The sequence below is a fragment of the Rhizopus delemar genome, genomic scaffold (assembly GCF_000149305.1).
Source record: "Rhizopus delemar RA 99-880 supercont3.5 genomic scaffold, whole genome shotgun sequence".
NCBI classification, from domain to species: Eukaryota; Fungi; Mucoromycota; class Mucoromycetes; order Mucorales; family Rhizopodaceae; genus Rhizopus; species Rhizopus delemar.
The window spans coordinates 283154-301104 of record NW_027137831.1 but is presented as its reverse complement, the minus strand read 5'-3'; the positions used below and the strand labels follow the sequence as shown (position 1 = coordinate 301104).

The 17951-nt window shown below is 37.3% G+C and overlaps 7 protein-coding genes across 7 annotated transcripts; 2 read left to right on the top strand and 5 right to left on the bottom strand.

Moving 5' to 3' along the window:
- Nucleotides 1-755: 755 nt before the first annotated feature.
- Nucleotides 756-2305, top strand: RO3G_06847 (uncharacterized protein; the record flags this gene model as incomplete). The annotated part of the gene is made up of 6 exons (XM_067661437.1): nt 756-826; nt 907-950; nt 996-1065; nt 1117-1262; nt 1455-1572; nt 1663-2305. The coding sequence occupies 6 exons, from the start codon at nt 756-758 to the stop codon at nt 2303-2305; spliced, it is 1092 nt and encodes a 363-aa protein (XP_067517538.1).
- Nucleotides 2306-4525: 2220 nt separating this feature from the next.
- Nucleotides 4526-4681, bottom strand: RO3G_06846 (uncharacterized protein; the record flags this gene model as incomplete). Its single annotated transcript, XM_067661436.1, has 1 exon — nt 4526-4681. One exon carries the CDS (start codon nt 4679-4681, stop codon nt 4526-4528), a length of 156 nt encoding a protein of 51 aa, XP_067517537.1.
- Nucleotides 4682-6949: 2268 nt separating this feature from the next.
- RO3G_06845 (arginase) lies at nt 6950-7790 on the bottom strand (the record flags this gene model as incomplete). The annotated part of the gene is made up of 2 exons (XM_067661435.1): nt 6950-7483; nt 7530-7790. The coding sequence occupies 2 exons, from the start codon at nt 7788-7790 to the stop codon at nt 6950-6952; spliced, it is 795 nt and encodes a 264-aa protein (XP_067517536.1).
- A 293-nt stretch (nt 7791-8083) lies between these two features.
- On the bottom strand, nt 8084-8480 carry RO3G_06844 (uncharacterized protein; the record flags this gene model as incomplete). The annotated part of the gene is made up of 2 exons (XM_067661434.1): nt 8084-8336; nt 8395-8480. 2 exons carry the CDS (start codon nt 8478-8480, stop codon nt 8084-8086), a joined length of 339 nt encoding a protein of 112 aa, XP_067517535.1.
- A 430-nt stretch (nt 8481-8910) lies between these two features.
- Nucleotides 8911-9465, top strand: RO3G_06843 (uncharacterized protein; the record flags this gene model as incomplete). The annotated part of the gene is made up of 4 exons (XM_067661433.1): nt 8911-8945; nt 8998-9035; nt 9087-9162; nt 9216-9465. 4 exons carry the CDS (start codon nt 8911-8913, stop codon nt 9463-9465), a joined length of 399 nt encoding a protein of 132 aa, XP_067517534.1.
- Nucleotides 9466-9905: 440 nt separating this feature from the next.
- RO3G_06842 (uncharacterized protein) lies at nt 9906-16214 on the bottom strand (the record flags this gene model as incomplete). The annotated part of the gene is made up of 1 exon (XM_067661432.1): nt 9906-16214. One exon carries the CDS (start codon nt 16212-16214, stop codon nt 9906-9908), a length of 6309 nt encoding a protein of 2102 aa, XP_067517533.1.
- Nucleotides 16215-17256: 1042 nt separating this feature from the next.
- Nucleotides 17257-17748, bottom strand: RO3G_06841 (uncharacterized protein; the record flags this gene model as incomplete). Its single annotated transcript, XM_067661431.1, has 1 exon — nt 17257-17748. One exon carries the CDS (start codon nt 17746-17748, stop codon nt 17257-17259), a length of 492 nt encoding a protein of 163 aa, XP_067517532.1.
- Between the last annotated feature and the right edge of the window lie 203 nt (nt 17749-17951).

Here is a 17951-nt window from a genome sequence, read left to right as displayed (position 1 = left end):
GAATTAGAGCAACTTGGATTGTGTGCAAAAGCAACGTGCAATATTGATATTGTCTTTAAGCGTTGTGGCTTACGGATTCTCCCTACCACAGATAATTATCGATTGCATGCAATTTTATCCACTCTATGAAAGCCAAGTAAACACAAAAAGATACTTTTCAACTTTGAAAACACTAAATATTCATTTTATTCTTTGAATAAGGGAAGCACAGCTCAGACAACTACATAATACGTGTTCATCTTTTACAAAAGTGCTAGTACCTTGAGCACAATAAAAAAAAAGAAACTCTTCATGCGCTACTGCTAAACAACTTCAAATATAGAAAAAAGTATAGCTTTATGAAGATGATTTTGCCCTCTTGGCAAATTTAATATAAATTCTATTTTTGGGTAATTTAAATAACAAAAAAATTACCCTTTTGACCCAAACAAAACCTCCTTTCCCTCTTTCTGGTTGTAAGACAAAATGGTGTACAGAGCAATAAGCAAAAAAAAAAAAAAAATTCCAGGAAAAAAGTCTTGGCAATTCCTATTTTAAGTAAAATTAGTAGAGTCCAAATGTGAATAATTTCTCTTTAAATGGTAAAATCATCGCATGCAACTCTGTTGGATATCAAAATAGTTACTAATTTTGTTAAATCTCAGCTCAAATTGAGCTGTTTTTTATATATAAGAGAAAAAGAAGTGGAGTACAACTTGAAATGTTTGGATTCTCTCTCTTTTTTATATTTTATATTTTTATTTATTTGATTCAACATGAATAACTTTACAACAAATTGTACTTACAGATTTGTAGAAAGTTCTATTTCCGATATTTCTGAAAAAGTGTAAAAAACAAAAAAAAAAAAGATAACTTGTCAGTCTAAATAATTCGTATTTTTTGTAGAAATTATAAAATTGTTATTAGACAAGAACCCGAAAGAGCGAAAGTAAGCCTTGTAAATGAAAGAGGTAATGCTTCATTTGACAAAGCATAAACTAATTCATCCTATACAGATAGACGTTCTATTGAACCACCACCTATACTACAATTATATTGGGAAAACGCCACTGAAGAGGAGTTGAAGTAAATGACACAATTTTACAATAATATCAAGCTAATTAAATTATATAACAGAAAATGCCTTCAGAGCCCATTCTATTTCATGGTAGCTAACCTTGTTACTGATCAAAGCCCTGAAACATTATTAATGCCAACACAAGATTATTTATCAGGCACTACTGTATCTTCTTTACATCGTCTTCGTGATCTTGATAATTCGGGTAAAATTTTACCTCTTTTTTTTTTTTCTGATTTCTAAAAAAAAATTAGACGGTGGCTTCTTTGTGTTCGGTGATCTTGCCGTAAAAAAAGAAGGAAAGTTTAGATTACAGTTCAGCCTATTTGAAATTGTGCAGTACGTGTACCTATTTATTATCTTTGTATCATCGATCTCACATAATCACTCTTTAAAGTGGCCAAGTCCAAAATCGCAAAGTTATTTATTCCAATGCATTCACTGTGTATTTACCAAAGTATTTCCCTGGTCCAGTTGAAGCAACTTTCTTATCTAGAACCTTTTCTGATCAAGGTGTAAAAATGAGGATTCGCAAAGAACACAGAATACAATCGTATGTTTCATTGTTTAGCTCCATATGAAAACTAATCATTCACTATTATTAGCCGAAAAAGAAAAAATACAAACGAGACGGACAATCAACTAAAAAAACAGCAGCCAAAACGATCAGACACAATAATTTCTTCCCCACCTTATGCTGACCCATCGTCTAATTCAACAGACGTCTTCTTTGGTAGATGGCAAGCCACTACTGCAAGTGCAGAGAAATTGCGACAAATTTCAATATCAACATCTCCTTCATCTGTTGATGAAAATGATTATAGATCACTAACAAATAAGTTCAGATATCATCATGAACAACCTAGCTTTCCCAGTCCTGAAAGTACAAGCACTTACAGTTCTTTACCACCGCATTCTTACCACCGTAACATAACAACAGAGCAGACTTCCTATCATAAACAGCTTCCTTCCTCGCATTTCGTCCCTGTTAACCAGCTCAACTCCAATTTAAAGGGTCAACCAACATTACCTCATTTATCATCGTCTATACGTCATTCGCAAAGGCTGCCTACACCACCGATTACAGATCATTATGCTAACAGAGAGTGCCATTGGGGTACACGACTACCACCTTTACGTGCAATTATGAACGGCGATTATAAAAGCTCAGTTTCTATGCCTCTCATTCTTCCTCCCCCTTCTTCCATCACCTCAGGTTATGTGATTGAGCCTTACCCGCGTCACTAAACTACTTCCCCAAACCTACTTGATGGGTGTTATTCATACCATTGAATCATCCTCTCCCTTCCTTTCCCTTTCACACCACATAAATTGTATATTTTCTCCACTTTAGAACCCATAACCCATTTGCTTCATGTCTAAATAATATGTCCTTTTCATGTTTTTTTGTTGTTCTCAAATATGTATTTCACGAATTTCTATGCTTCATTTTTACCTTTTATATAAAACTGTATCACCACACTTTCTTATGTGTACTATTTTCGGAAATTACTCGCCAGTTTCAGGAAAGAAAGATGATTGACTTTGAAAAATGCTTTTAGCCATTTTGCTGAATCATTGTGAGCCAGAGCAATAAACCCAATTGAACTAAATTTAAGCTAAGAACGGTTTTGGGAGACTTATGGAAGAAGATAGGGAGGAGGCTGTCAATATGAAGATGAAAGTTGACTGTAAATAATTTCCTTTGGACATCATCACATATTACTATTAATATATCGATACGGGACCGTATGAAAACAATAAAAAAAAAGAGGGAGAAAGAGAAAAATAACTCAGAGCTTGTTGGTGAGGTACCGAGAAAAGGAAGACTTTGCATGATTAAATATGAATTTTACCTGTAATAAAAAACTTGAATGAGCATACATTATCTTCAATGCATCCTAATTACCCAAATCAGATATAAAAAAAATAGTGTTAGAGAATCAAAAGAAAGAATTTATATGATACAGTGAGCAAATGGCATCTTGTAGACATCGCTTCACCCGAGCCAGATAAAAAAGAAGAGCACAAAGAAGCTGAAAGATCCTTTAGTATCAAACAAAAAAATGAAAGGAAAGGAAGAGAGTAAGAAGGGGTTAAGTGAGTAAACACTATTTAGGATTTTGAGATAACCAATGTAAGAGCCTTTGCCTTAGTTATAGGTTTCTTGTACGTTAAAAGCGTTACTTCGTAGGTTCTCCTCATCAAAGATTTAGTTTTATCCTTGTGTAGGGAGCCTATCCATCTTTTTCTGTATCATTCCAATTTTATCAAGTGAAAGAGATTTAATAATATAGTTTATCCATGTTGCGCGGCTTAGAAAGATATGGAGAAGAAGAGATTTACTTGTTTATTATTATTATATAAGGAAAATAAAGCGTGGCTCAGAGAGCATGTATCACATTAGAGGCCGTCTTTTCAACAACTGATTGATCTGAATTTATACAGTTAAATGTTTCAAGAATATCTCGTGATATTATTAGAAGTTCGCTCAAATCGAATGGTTTCCATTAATATTGAAAGCAGAAAGAAGTTTTTATTATTTAATTTTATACATTAACATATCTATATATTTAAAGCTTTCATTACATTCCTTATTATTTAATAAGCTGAAAGATATTTATATCCAATATATCTAAACAAGAATCTCTCTTGATTTCAAAGCAATAAGCTTGTACGCACAGGAACAGCCACGTGAAGGTGTAGACTATTTGTTCCCACCCCAATATCCCAACATGCCGGTACTTTCACCACTCAATTCCTAGCATGGACTTCAAAGATCATCTATTACTAAGACTCGAATGACTGAAGTACTAGAGAAATTGATACCCAATATTTTTCTTACTTGGACCACCAGCATGAACTTCAAAGAGCTACGTAACAAAAAAAAAAAGTTCCGCGCATCGATATAACTTTAGATGACGATGCAACATACAATATCCGATTATATCTGAGTATTATTTTATTCTTGTTGTATTTTTTGGAGTGTGTTGTAGTATTTGACTTATTGAATTGATGAAAAAAAGTAATATAGTCAAATAATAGAAAACAATAGGTAAGAAATGAGTGTCCTTTTAATCCCTTGTTAATAATGATGGGGATTCATAAGTTAAAATAAATTAGTCTTTAAAAAACCTCGGCCTACATTTTTGAAATTTGCTGCCAATTAAATTACTACAATGTAAAAAATAGGTGTTATCTAAGTAGACAAAATAAAAGGAGTATAGTTGGATGTGCTATGCATCAGTTCATTCTATTTGATTCTCATATTACTTTGTATAATTTAAGCTCTAGATTATGTTGTGTATTCTTTTTAAAGAGAAACTTTCAAAGAGAACGGTGCTATGTGTCTTTAGAAGAACGAACAAAGGAATACTGTAGCACAGTTGTCTCATTAGCACTACTGGTTGAGAGTTCAGAGGCCTTTCTTTTACGATCGTTAAGCAATCTAGCATTCTCGAGTATAGCTTATTTTGCCTTCCAGGTAATTTCAGGAATAGAAATAAAGGTAATACCGATGTTGTTGGCAGACGAAGGGAGTTCAAACACTGGAGTTCTTAAAATTCTTGTTATTGCATGTACTTGAGGAGTATCCATTCTTAATAATTCCATGATCAGTCCCATGATAAGAAGTTCAATGGTTGATAAAGTATTGACTTAACGTGGGATTTGATTCACAAGCTTGTAAAGCATGTCTCTTAACGTCTTAGACAGCTTGACCAGTCCATCATCTATGTACTTGCCGTCTATATCAGTTTCAAGAGATTGGTTAACGTTTCTTGCAAGTATTACTGCAACATTACTGCGCTTACCAAGCTTTCCTTGGATATGCAGATCTCTGAAAAGCCTGTAAATGACGAAGTTGAAATTTGGTCGGAAACCTCCTTTGATTCCTTTTACAGCAATTCTAATGGTACCCTTTTTGGTATAGTCCGAGATTGAATAAACTTGCTTCACAATTATGCTCAACCGAGATTATTTTCTTATTATTTTCGACCCTCATAGGATACATTAAGACGATCTCTGGACGCATTGTTCACCCAATGCGCCAGTGCACAGAACAGAAAGAGTACCATACAAAACAATATGAAAACAAAGATTCAATTGATACATTATTTATTTTATTTATCAAGTTGACATAATTTCCCTTACAATTGTATTTTCTCTAATTACCTTATTTTAATATGTTTTTTCAAAGCATGTATTGATGTAAAGTAATAAACAAAAGAGCTTTCTTTCTGCTAAAATTGATTTTGAGTGCCGAGTATATTTTGCACGTCCAAGCAATTGAAGTCAAGAACCAGTGTTATTGTTGATATTATCGTTAGTGTGCATTAATAGTCTCTTACAATCTTCTATTAGTTAGTTTCTGTTATCAATTCAGGGTATAGAGAAACTAAACATAACAAACATATTAGCAGCTGTCAATACAATTGGCCAGAGCTCATGTAACAGACCAGACTCTGAATAATCTCCAAGATACAATTGATTATCGACACAGAGAATTTCAAAAACTCCAATCATGATTAGGCGGGCCCATCTCTTGTCGAATTCAGTCAAGGGATATGGTTTTGGTTTCCTGCATATTTGCACAGCACACTTTCAGTTATCCACTCCTTATTGTATGAATCAAGAGACTCTTGTAATCCCTGCGGAAGCTTCTCCAACAATTTTATACCATACAACGTTATCACATTAAACTCATCAGTAGCAAAATACTTTTTTTTTCCAAACTATATCGTCTGAATCCATTATCATGGAATGCACTGGATGTTCAAAAAAAAGAATATTTCGCCAATGCCTTCATCTTATCTTCAACTATGGAACAGGCTATCAATCGCCACCTGTCCTCTTCTTTAATAGCATCATATTGAGTGATAACGCGTTTCTTTTCCTCTTCTGATAGGCTATAGTTTGGCCTTTGTAGTATTAAAGGAAGAAGAGAAAGATTAGAGTTCCTTGATTGACCCTTCAATATCGAGCCATACATCTTTATTGAATTTCAAAAGCTTGTATCCAGCAGCATTGGCGATTAATGTTACCTTTCTTTTCCAATTAACTTTGAATTTAGAAATGCTTTTTTCCATTATACTGTGAAATGTAAATTATTAAAATCTACAATAAGTTTAGCTTAATCATTGATGAAACAATTTTGATACATATTGAAAATCAAAGAGTACAAATAGTAACCATTAAGTATTACTAGGTTGAAATTGGAAATACAGTATTTAATTATTTGTTTATCCAAACATCCAATTTGTTATTAAACAAGATTTATTTATTCAAACGAAATTTCTCAATTGGTTTATCTACGATTGGCTGGAATAAACTGTGTCATTACATGTCAATCTGTCATATGGCGACCCGAGTTTGAATGCTGAAACCAAAAAAAAAAACAAAAGCTTTTTTTCACACACCAGTTGGGTGTCTCAATCACGACTTTGATGAAAGTTATTTATTTGGTATGGATTAGATACAATGTGTCTAGCGAATCAGTCAAGCAAATCACAGGGCATCTTGAATGATTGATATGCCATATGATTGACTAGAAAGTATTGTGATACAAGGTGAATGTGCCAAGTATTCTCTCAAAAAAAAGTTCTGTGTTTGTGCAATAAGAAATTCAGAGGTTATGTAATCTATTTGTTATCTATTAAATCAATCTACCTATTGTCGGTTTATGCTTTATTTAGTTTATCTTGACGATATCATAATCTATGACTGCTTAATAGTTTATTAATCAACAGATCAGATTTCTCACGGAAAATGCACTATACTTTTTTACTTTCAAAATTTCCTTTTTTGGTCTATAATTGGCCGTGAGAACTAATCCATGTGTCAGGGAAGAAAAAGGAATAGTTTATTTTCTATGTAAATTGAATATGTTCTATTTTACAATAATGATTCACCCAAGCAACAACGTGAGAGTGAACAACCAACTTGAACTGTTTGAAAGACTGCATCAGGATCTGATAAAGCAGGATTAACTTCCATGATATCAGCAGCTACCAATAATCCAGTCTCAGCTACAGCTTCACAAATGTAATGACCCTCACGGAATGTTAAACCGCCGCGGACAGGTGTACCAGTACTTGGGGCAACAGTAGGATCCAAGGCATCTACGTCAAAGGAAAGATGAATTGGGAGATCCCGATTGGGATTGATGTGATCAAGGGCCATTTCGACTACTTTTCCGATACCGTATTTATCAACGTGATGCATGGAAAAGGCTTGAATGTTATTTTCACGAATAATCTTCTTTTCACCGTCATCTACATCACGTAAACCAATATAAGAAAGACGGTTTGTCTTCAACAAAGGTTTCACCCATTTAAAGTCAGGATGATCACCAGCAATACCAGCCAAGAAACTGACGGGACAGCCATGAATGTTTCCGGAATCAGTAGTAGCAGGTGTATTGATATCCTATTGATAATTAATTTCACTTCTTTTCATAAACATTACAACTTACAGCATGAGCATCAACCCAAATAAGACAAGCATCAGGATAAGCACTAAACACACCAGAGACAGTGGCTAAAGCAATAGAATGATCACCACCCAAGGTCAATACAAATTTACCATCTTTGGCACTTTGATAAATTTGCTTTGATACATGTTCAGTAACAGCAGATACATATTTGGGTTGTTTCAAGTTGAGTACATCAGGATCTTCAGTAGGACGTAAGGAGTGAATGGATTCATTGGATTCATAATCAACGCTCCAACCCATCTCTTGTACTTGATTCAATAAACCAAATTCAACTAAACGAATAGGTCCATCTTCAACACCCGTACGAGGTTGACCACCATTAAATGGGACACCAATAATAGAAACTGACTTATTCTTGAGAAATTTGTGGTTAGGAGCAGCAGACATTTTTTTTTAATTAAGAAAGAAAGAGAGATTAAATGTGTTCCTGCCAAACTTTTATGCACTCACACAAGCTATTTTCACACGTGTTTAAATTTATCTACTCTGTAAATTAATATTTAAAGTCAGAATAATAGTCACAATTCACATCTTTATTCAAATGCAGTGTGTCTTTGTAAAAAGACTTGTCTTAGTATCGAATTATGAGATTTGTAGTAATCTTCACTTTCTTCCATTTCAACATCTTTTTCTTCCCACCCATTCTCTCTTTTTTCTGGATCTCCAAATCGTTCAACATGAACTTGGCGTAATAGTTGATTCATTTTTTCATATTTCGAAGGTGTTTGTTTGGTAGACAATGATATCGTTTTGATTACTGGATATATAACATCATCTTCTTTTTCACTAAAAACACAATTATAAGTTTATCAACAGTTAATTTCTATTATCTTTGTCATCTTACGTTGGCTCAGGCGCAAAAGGTTTATATCTTTTAAAAGCTTCTTCAATGGAATTTATCGACCTTGCTCTTTTTAACGGACTTGACATGGGCAATTAAGAATTGTATTTTGTTTTTTTTTTAATATAAAATGAACATGGCTATTAGATAAACAAGAAATACGCTTATTTATCGGTGCAAATTATATATAAAAAAAGGAGAGAGAATGGAATATATGCGTTTAAACAAAATATATCATCAAACTCAATAGAATTTGATTTGTAATGAAAAGAGAAAGAAAACTAGCATTTATCGGGGGAAGAAATTCGTGGAAACTCTGAGACATCCAATCATAACTATACAAAGCTCGGATTGCTCAAGATGCTCTAGATCTCTTAAGAAAATAATACTTGAATATACGGCATGATCACATCACTTGTAAAAGTGACGTTTTTTTCCTCTCTTTTTTTTTTTTCTATTTTTTTCTTTTCTTCTCTTTTTTTTATGCTTCCTTCTTTAACACGTTCAATATTTAAGAATATGATTGTTAAACCAGTTCCTTGCCTTCAAGACAAGTCTGTAATTCATCCAATTACTCGTTTTATTTTACTTACACTTCTTATTTAGTTATGCTTACCTTTTATTAGACCAAGCATCAAAAAAAGGTATAAAAAAAAACGAAAGAAAAAAATTTGATTAATAACCAAATCATGCAGCCGCTGTCGTTGACCCAGTTGAGCCCGACAATGTATTCAAAGCGCTTGAATCCTATCCAGATTATACTCTGTCAATGTAAGTTACACAAAACATGCCATTATTTGGTTTTTGCTTACAAATCACTGTAGGATTCTTACAACGCATCATCACTATGACCATGCGGGTGGTAATGCTAAATTACTCTCCAAGTTAAGCGTACCCTGTTATGGCGGATCAAATCAAGTAAAGGCAGTGACCAATGTCATTAAGGCGAATGAAACGATCCGATTAGGTAATATTCAAATCCGTGCATTAGCTACAGCTGGACACACTATGGACCATATCTGTTATTTTGCACAAGAGAATGATGATCATGCTGTATTCACTGGAGACTGGTAAAAGAAGAAGACAAGATTTCCTGTTTCATTCCTTCTATTTATTTATTCACATTCTTTCTAGTCTATTTTCTTCTGGATGTGGCCGATTTTTTGAAGGCAAACCTTCTGATATGTGGAACGCGTTCACTGAACTTTTAAAATTACCAGAAGATACGCACATCTATTTTGGTCATGAATACACATTATCCAATCTCAAGTTTGCAGCCCATGTTGAGCCTGATAACAGAGATATTCAGGATAAGATGAAGTGGGCTCAAGAGAATAAATGTACTACGCCTTCTACTATTAGCAATGAAAAATTGACAAATCCTTTCTTACGCGTCGAATCTATTGGTCATCTCATTGATCCTTCTTGTTCTTCTACTACTGAGCTACTCGGTAAACTTCGAAGTATGAAAGATAATTTTAAATAAAAGAGCTCTTTTTTTTTGTTTATTAATATCACACTGCATTATCTTTATTTAGCTTGTCTTTTTTGCGTGCCATCCGTCTTCTCGTATAATCATTACTGTCTTTGACATCATTAGAGAACCGTCTCATCTTGACTTCCAATTGATTTCCGTGTTCATCCATCGCGATAAATTTGTCTCCATCCTTATATCCAGAAGTTGTCGAACTGACCGAGTGGCTAGGCGATCCAGTAGGTAATCGTGTGGAGGGTGATAGACTTCGAGGCATCGGCTTGGCTCTTCGGGTTTCAATGAATCCTTCTTGAATTGATGGTTCCTCGGGTATTGCCTCCGCCATCTTGGGTATAAAGTCACCTTCAAGCAACGCATGATCACGCAAAAATTGGGAGAGTTCGGCCCAACCACCACCAACACGCACCATAACCATTTTACTCTTCAGTACACGGCAGTAGGCTAACTTTGGATTCATATCACCAAACCAGTATCGTCCTACTTCTCCTGGAACCATCTTCACCTTCACTCGGTAGGGTGCATTATTCACAATACGGCCAATTTCCATATCCAGATCGTTATCAGGGTCAGCCACATAAGCATTCAAGGGAGGCCGTGGGAGACGAGGTCGTGTCTTGATATGTGTGGCCGATTTAGACGGCTGATGATTGTGTCGACTCACAGAGTGTCGCAGTGATCCAGATGAAGAAGAAGATGTACTTGGGTTAGGTGACAAGCGAGACATGTCCCCTGCTGCACGCAGTAAAGAGGAGGCCTTGCGAGTGGGCAGAGAGGACTTTCGGATACGCGCCTGCTGTTCTTGATCTCGTTGATACTCTTTGCTATCTACTGTTCGACTCAATTCAATCTTTCGTGTTTTATACTGCTTTTTCAAAAGTTCCCATCGTTTTTCTATAGTCTTGAGATAATTTGCTGCTATCTCTTTCTCTGGTAGTTGCTCATCCAACGGAAATTCCTTGGCTGACTTTAATGTCGTCACAATATTATTCTCATAGTACTTGAAACGTGCGTCCAGTTCAATCAGTTTTGCTTGCAAGTCAGTTCGACTTAATCCACGGCCCATCAATGTTACAGGGACCGATTTGCCAATTGCTTCCTCTAGTGAGCTTTGCAGGATTTCCAAATCATCCGTAATAGTCAAGAATTTGCCTAAATCAAGCGCTTTTTTTAGTTCGGTTTCTTTTTCAGTTAGATCACTCCTTAATCGATCCACGGCATCCTTGGTTTCTTGGTATTGATGTATCAATACATCTCCTTCATGACACTCAATTACCATATTTTCAAGCTCCTTCATCTCTTGATCTACCCGTGTCTTTACATCTTCTTCAACAGCTGACAGATTCTTTATGTAATTCTCTGCCTCTGGTTGTCGAAGCATATCAGACAATTTATATACCGCAGTATCATGATCTTCTTTTGCATCCGCCTCAATGTCTGGTTTATCTGTGGTTTTTGGTTTGGGTATCTTGATACTTTCCAGGTAATCTCTGGTGTCTCCCAGTAATGCCATCACTCCCTTAATCTTTCGCAACATTGTGATGCTGTGGGCTGTTCTTTGAATGTCTTGCAAAGTTTTCTCGCGTAATTTCTCCAAAGACGTCCACTGCTTTTTTATATCATCTGTTCTTTCATGGACAGCTCTCACTAGGCCATTCCATACTTCTTCCTCTTCTGTGATCACTGGAATCTGGTCGATATCATTCGTCATTTCATCAAAAGAAGCCATGACCGGTGCAAAATCATCCATCTTTTGAACTAAAGACATCATGCTTCGCTCAGCACCTTCATCATTTGCTTCAATTTCATTCATCGCTTGCTGACAGTGATCAATCCAAGTAGAGATATCCTCTGCACTTTTAGCATGTCCCAGTGTCTTTCGAATCATGTCTTGAGTATTTGTCTCGGTCTGAATTGCTGCTGCCAATTGATCAAGGGAATCAGACAGTTCCTTTTCCATAGGTTGTATGTCGATCTGATGTTCATCTTTTAATCTTATTAAGGCAGGTTGAATAGTATGAGTGGATTGATGAATTAATTCCTTTTGCTTTGTTTGCATGGTGCTTCGCCTGTCAAGATAATATGATTCCAAAAGGGCTGTATCCTTCATCGCTTGCTGTAGCTTTTCGAGTCTAGTTTTCCATAGATCAATTTGATTCTCAACCTCGGATTTTACGGCAGAGACCATCGTTTGGCAGGTATTCATATCTACTTGGCCTTGTGCTAGTTTTTCCTTCTGTGCTAATAAATCTTGAGCTTCAATCACTTCATCATGCAGCTGATTGTATTTAGATTGAAAGTGATCAAGGTTCTCTTTCACCTTGGCTCCCTCGGGTGCTTGGGATGAAAGATTTTGGGCGGTCGTAAGAGAAGTATCCAGGCTATCGATCAGAGAACTGAGTTGTTCTCTTTCTTGTTCAAAAAATAGAGGTAAAGTTTCTAATACATCGTCATCAGCAACAAATGCATCCAGCCTTTTTACTATTGTTTTTAATTCATCTTCAATAGAAAGATTGTCAAACAGAGAAGCCCACTGGATGATCTGGTCAACCAGTTGTTTTGCATGATTCACTTTTTCTTGCGTCTCCTTCCATTGACACTCAATGTCCTGTTGCCTTTTGTCTACTCCCTTTACTTTATTCAATTGAAGGAACTTGTAAGATGAACGAATTTTATCGTATTCGTCTACATGGCTTTCAACAGATGCATACAACGTTTCATAAGCTGCCTTAGCTGCATTCATTGAGTCATCTTTTTGAATGAGGCCCTGTTCCATTTGAAAAGTATTAATTGCTTGATGCGTTGCATCCATCCAATGCTCCAGTGCATCAACGTCCTTCAAATATTGAAGTTTCCATCTATATTGATTGGCTTCGGTTATACGGTAATGCATAAGAACCTTGAGGTCACTTAAAGCTTTCAGTACTCGGTCACGGGCTTCATGATCCGTAGCAGCACGAGCCTCAATTGGTTCCACTTGTTGTTCTTCCAGCTGTTGAACGCGTGTTTGCCAGTCAGCAATCACGTCCTCTGTCACGTCCTCTACTGCAGCCATCTTTATCTCTTGCTTCAATTGATCACAGACTTTGTAGAATTCGTCTAAAAGCTGGTTCCATTCGGCGTGACGCAACCGATCCAAGACATCGTCCTTCACCTTTTGTACATGGTCACATAAGTTATCGTACTGGGCGTCCACATCGGTCTGGATGGTTCGCAACGTATCTTCCTCTTCCATCATGGCCATGTACTTGAGTGAAGAAGCCCTAAGGGCTGATACAGAGCTCGAATAGGCTAATACAGCTGACTGGGTTGCTTCCGCTATTTGAACAGCTTCATACAGATCATCTTGCATAGCTGAAATTTGATCGACTGTTGACCATTTGGATTGAATCCACTCCTTTACAGTCGTAGCCTCAGCCAAATAACTCGCTTCAGCTGCACGGCGACGAGACACCTGCTCTTTGGTCTTCAATATGGATTCCAATATATTCACAAGTTCATCCAGTCGTACACAACGCGCGTGGATCATGTCAGCCATGGCAGTGTTATAAGCCATAAAATCTTTGTTTTGAGTTTTTGGGTAAGGGATGATGGATGTGGGATCCAGTTGCTGAACGTCCTCTCTGTAAGCCTTAAAGGTATCATCAAATCCATCTTGAATATCATCTGCCGCCAAGAATTGTGACTTGAGCATCTCGGCGCGGGTCTCGAGATCATGTATGCGTGATAGACATTGCCGAATTGCGTCGGATTGAGCAAGGACTTGGTTGACAAAGTCCATGTTCTGCTGAAGACGATCTTTTGCTGTCTCGATTGCTGACTTTCGCTTACTAGTAGCTTCTGTTGGTTGCTCAAGTGCATCAAATTCGTTTATGAGCTGTTTCGCAGTTTCAGTATGAGTTACGAATGTTGCTTTCAACTCGTTCAATTCCGTTGTTGAATCTTTTTGCTGAAGTGACCAACGAGCGTGGTGTCTGCTGTAAGATTCTATTTTTGACTCGAACTCACTGTATGCCTTTAACTCTTGATCTGCACGAGATTCCCAATCATAGCGTGTCTGAATAATGTCTATCTCAGATGTCTGTTGCGTCACATAGTTTTGTAATTTTTTCACCAATTTTGTCAGATCATGCTGCCGGTTTTGTAAATTTGACGATGGTTTACCAAGTTTGTCAAATGCTGCTGTCATATCAATGTAAGCGGTGTTTGAAGCCGCAAAATCAGTGTCGACATAGTGCTCAAGCTCCTTACTGTACTTTGCCATATCCTTAACTAGTTTCTCAAGTAACTCATCGTCATGTTCATTATCCTCGCAACAAAGCCAAAAAATTTTCTCGTTTACAGTATCGTGAATGCGTTCTTGCAAAGAATTAAGTTTGAACATGTCTGCTGCCAGCAGAGACTCCCAGTGAAGACGAGTGTTGTAACATTGTACTTGATGTGTAAAGAGTTCGACATACTCTCTAAGCTCCTTGTATGCTGTGTTTAGCAAGGCGATACTTGACGGGAGTCGAGATTTATCAATAGCAGTATCTAAAGCCTCAAGGGTGTTCATACGCCTCATTAAAGGTTCATAATGATTATTTGTCAATTCGGTCATCTTGTCTTTTAGTATTTTTGTGTCCAATGTTTTATCATAGCGCTGCATTGTATCAGCATACAGCTGATAGTTAAAGTTATATAAACTCGAAAATTCTTGCTTGGTTTGCTTCATAGTGTCTGTCAGTAAAGCAGCGTTTTCTATGCAGCTTTCCAATTCTTTACGGTGCTCAAGCACAGTTTTTAATTGCACGAGTAAGTCCTTTATCTGATTGACTAAATTTTGAAGTTCTACATAAGTATCATACACCACGTTGGCAATATTCGTGCTGATTTCGTCATCTTCCGTTGAAGGTCGTGTCGCTCGTGCTTCTTCATTGCACTGTGGGTAAGGAATTGTTGAACCCATGTGAGTCCAAAGGTCGAGCACATCCTGGCTGAATTCTTCTACGGATTGTTCCAATAAACTGTTTTCTTGTGTAATATACAAGAGATCATCGAGAAGTTGCCTTAAATGAGTCATGAGCTTTTCTCCTCTCTCGGAAAGCGTTGAAGCGTGTGTTGAAAATACATCCAATGACATGTGTTGGTCCAAAACGGCCTGAGTAAACAAACAGAGATCTTTAAGATGAGTAAAATTTCGATCAAGTGTTTCCTGTCGGCGTTTGATGTGTTCAGGTGTCATCGTATCATCGTCATTCGTTAAGGGCACATCTCCTTGCTCCATCAAACTGAACCCTTCCAAGAGAATACGGAATCCCTGCTGAGTCGAATCAAATTGCTCTGTCTCAAATACTGTCATCTTGGACTGTATCTCCTTAAACTCCTGCTCTACTAGTTCCCACTCAAACATTGGATGATTATTGTTAGGTCTCCACTGTGCCTTTTTAGCAGTAAAATCCCAAAGGGCGGATGTCATATGAGTAATCCATTGAAGTGATTTAGCATACTGGGATTCCCATAGAATGCGCTTCTCCAATATGTCAAGGCCAAGGCTATGTCTAGACAGAGCTTTATCCAGCTTGTGTAGATGTTGTTCAAGTTCTTCCAAACCCAAGCAAAGCGAATCAACCACGGTATGGTTCAGTGAGCTACGCAATATCTGCACATTTTCATTCAGCTTCTTTACGTCATTCTCTCTGATTCCCTTCAGTTTGGCCACCTGACCATCGCGTTCTTTACGCAACCGACTCAAATCTACTTCGTCAAGAGCACATTTGCCAATAAATACATCCACTTTAGCTTTCTGCATTGCTCGCATTCGCTCATCTACCCAACCAGTGAGGCGATTAAGTTCATCCTTGAGTTGCTTTGCACGCTTTTGAAGTTGGAGTGTACGACGATATGAATTCAGGACCTGATCCAGTGCTTCACCCAATAAGATGAGAGCTGATTTACGAGCACCGATGACCATACGGATGGTCTCATTTGCGTCGTCGTTCTCTTGCTGATCACTTGGGTGTATTGATTCAGGATAAGGTATCCTGGTTGCTAAACCAGTAACCAAACGAACCGCATTCTCTTGAAACACGCTGACCTTCTCACCCAAATCTGAGTTTGTCAATAGTTGTTGTTCTGCTTGTGTAATCTCCTGTCGCAAGCGTTCTCCCTTTGTCTTGAGTTCATCAGCATGATCCAAAAAATCAGTGACAACCAAGTACTGTTCTACTACTTGACGAGCAAATGCGATTCGATTGGTGAGTGTTTCAAACGCTTCTTCCAAAGCTACCTGTCTTGACTCGAGATGATTTGGTAATTCCAAATGACAAGAATCGTCCAAATCTTGATACATGTTTACGGTGGTTGTAAATTGTCCCTGATCAAATATTGCACACTGCTTTTCAAACTCGATCAGCTTCTCAATCACCTCGCTCTTGTCTTCACTCGAACACACGCGCGTTGGTCTCCAGCGAGCCTCTCGATCTATGAACCTTTTGACTTGCTCCAGCATCGATCGTACCCATCCAACAGCTATATTGTATTCCTGTTCCCAATACATGCGCAAAGTCAAAATTTGTAATTCATACGATCGCCGTCGGAGGAGATGCATCAAACGGTCGAGCGTCATCAGTGTTGTAAAGGTGATTTCAATCGTCGTCGTATCCGCCGGGCTTAGATCTTTGTTACTACCTGTTAATGCTTTCACATGTGCTCTCAATCTAGCCATATCCTGTTTGTCAAAAGTCTCCACTTCTTTTTCTAGTGCCTCATGCTCTTGGTTTAGCCGTTCTACTTCCTCTTTGGTATAATCCAACTCTACCTCGTCCAATGCCTCTGCTGTTGACCGTCTTCCTTCCAAAGTCACAATCCGTGCCTCAATCCACTTTCGGATTCGTTCAGCTTCTACAAACCATATGCGCACCTCCTCAACCCAAGCGCAGATTAATTTGTATTTGTCTGATAGGGCCTCCCACTGTTCATGCTGATCCTCTAATCTAGGCAAGCTTTCTAATAATCCTCCTGCCTTCTGAGCCCTTTCCTCTAAATCCTGAATTCCCGTGTCTGTTGTGGTAGTCTTGAGCATCTTGGCTTGAATGAATTCGAGCTCATTGCGTATATAAGCCGCGGTTGTTTGAAAATGAGATGTGTGGCGTACATGATCTCCCTTTTGTAATTGGTGCTCAAGTACGGCCCGGGTTGCATCTATAGCTGATATATTTGAATGTGAACGTAAACAATGAGGTATGCGTGCATCGAACTCGACGAGATCTCGAGATTTAATCATTTTAAAAGTAGACTCAAAGTCTTCTAGAGTTGAAGGGTATTTTAAATTGAATGATTGATCTTCAAAAGAAGATGAAACTGAACCTTTTTTATGGTAATACAAAAAAGTGTTAGCCCATTTTATACCTTTTCCTTTTTTCCTTTTTCGTTCGGGCTTTACCTTTTCTTTCTGTCTTGGATGATGTTACACTTTGTTCTTCCTTGGTCAGTAAATCGACCCATTGATGATACAACTGTAATAATCTAGAAAGTAACTGATTGGCATTGGTTTCAAACTCCATAAAACCTTCTTGCTTTTTGTGAATGTTTTCTTGTAAAGTGACCCACTGTTGAAGTTGGTGAAGCCAAGTGAACGTATTCGTACTCGGGACTATGCCTACACGCTCTTGAAATAGTTGGCTTAATGAGTCGTGGTTTGGTTGTCGCAATTGTTGAATGAGATTAGGTACAGACTCTGGAAAGTAACGGTGAGCCAAACAGACTATGACTTCATCGTCTATCGAATTCAAGTCGGATAGAGGCGATATCAATGATAAAGTAGAATAAATAGTGAGTTCATTTTGTGACCATGCCAGCACGGTATCATCAAGTGTGGGGTTCATATTGTTATATTAAAAGAGAAAAAAAGAAAGAGAAAAGGAGCTAAAAATGGTTTTGATAGAAATCACAAGCAAAAATTCAACCCAAAAAAATAAATAAAAAAATAGGAGATGTTGATTTCAAATATAGTAACACAGAAAAGGGAGATGTCCACCCAACCAATCTCTTCTAAAGTGTCAAGATACCTATTAAAAAATAAAATAAA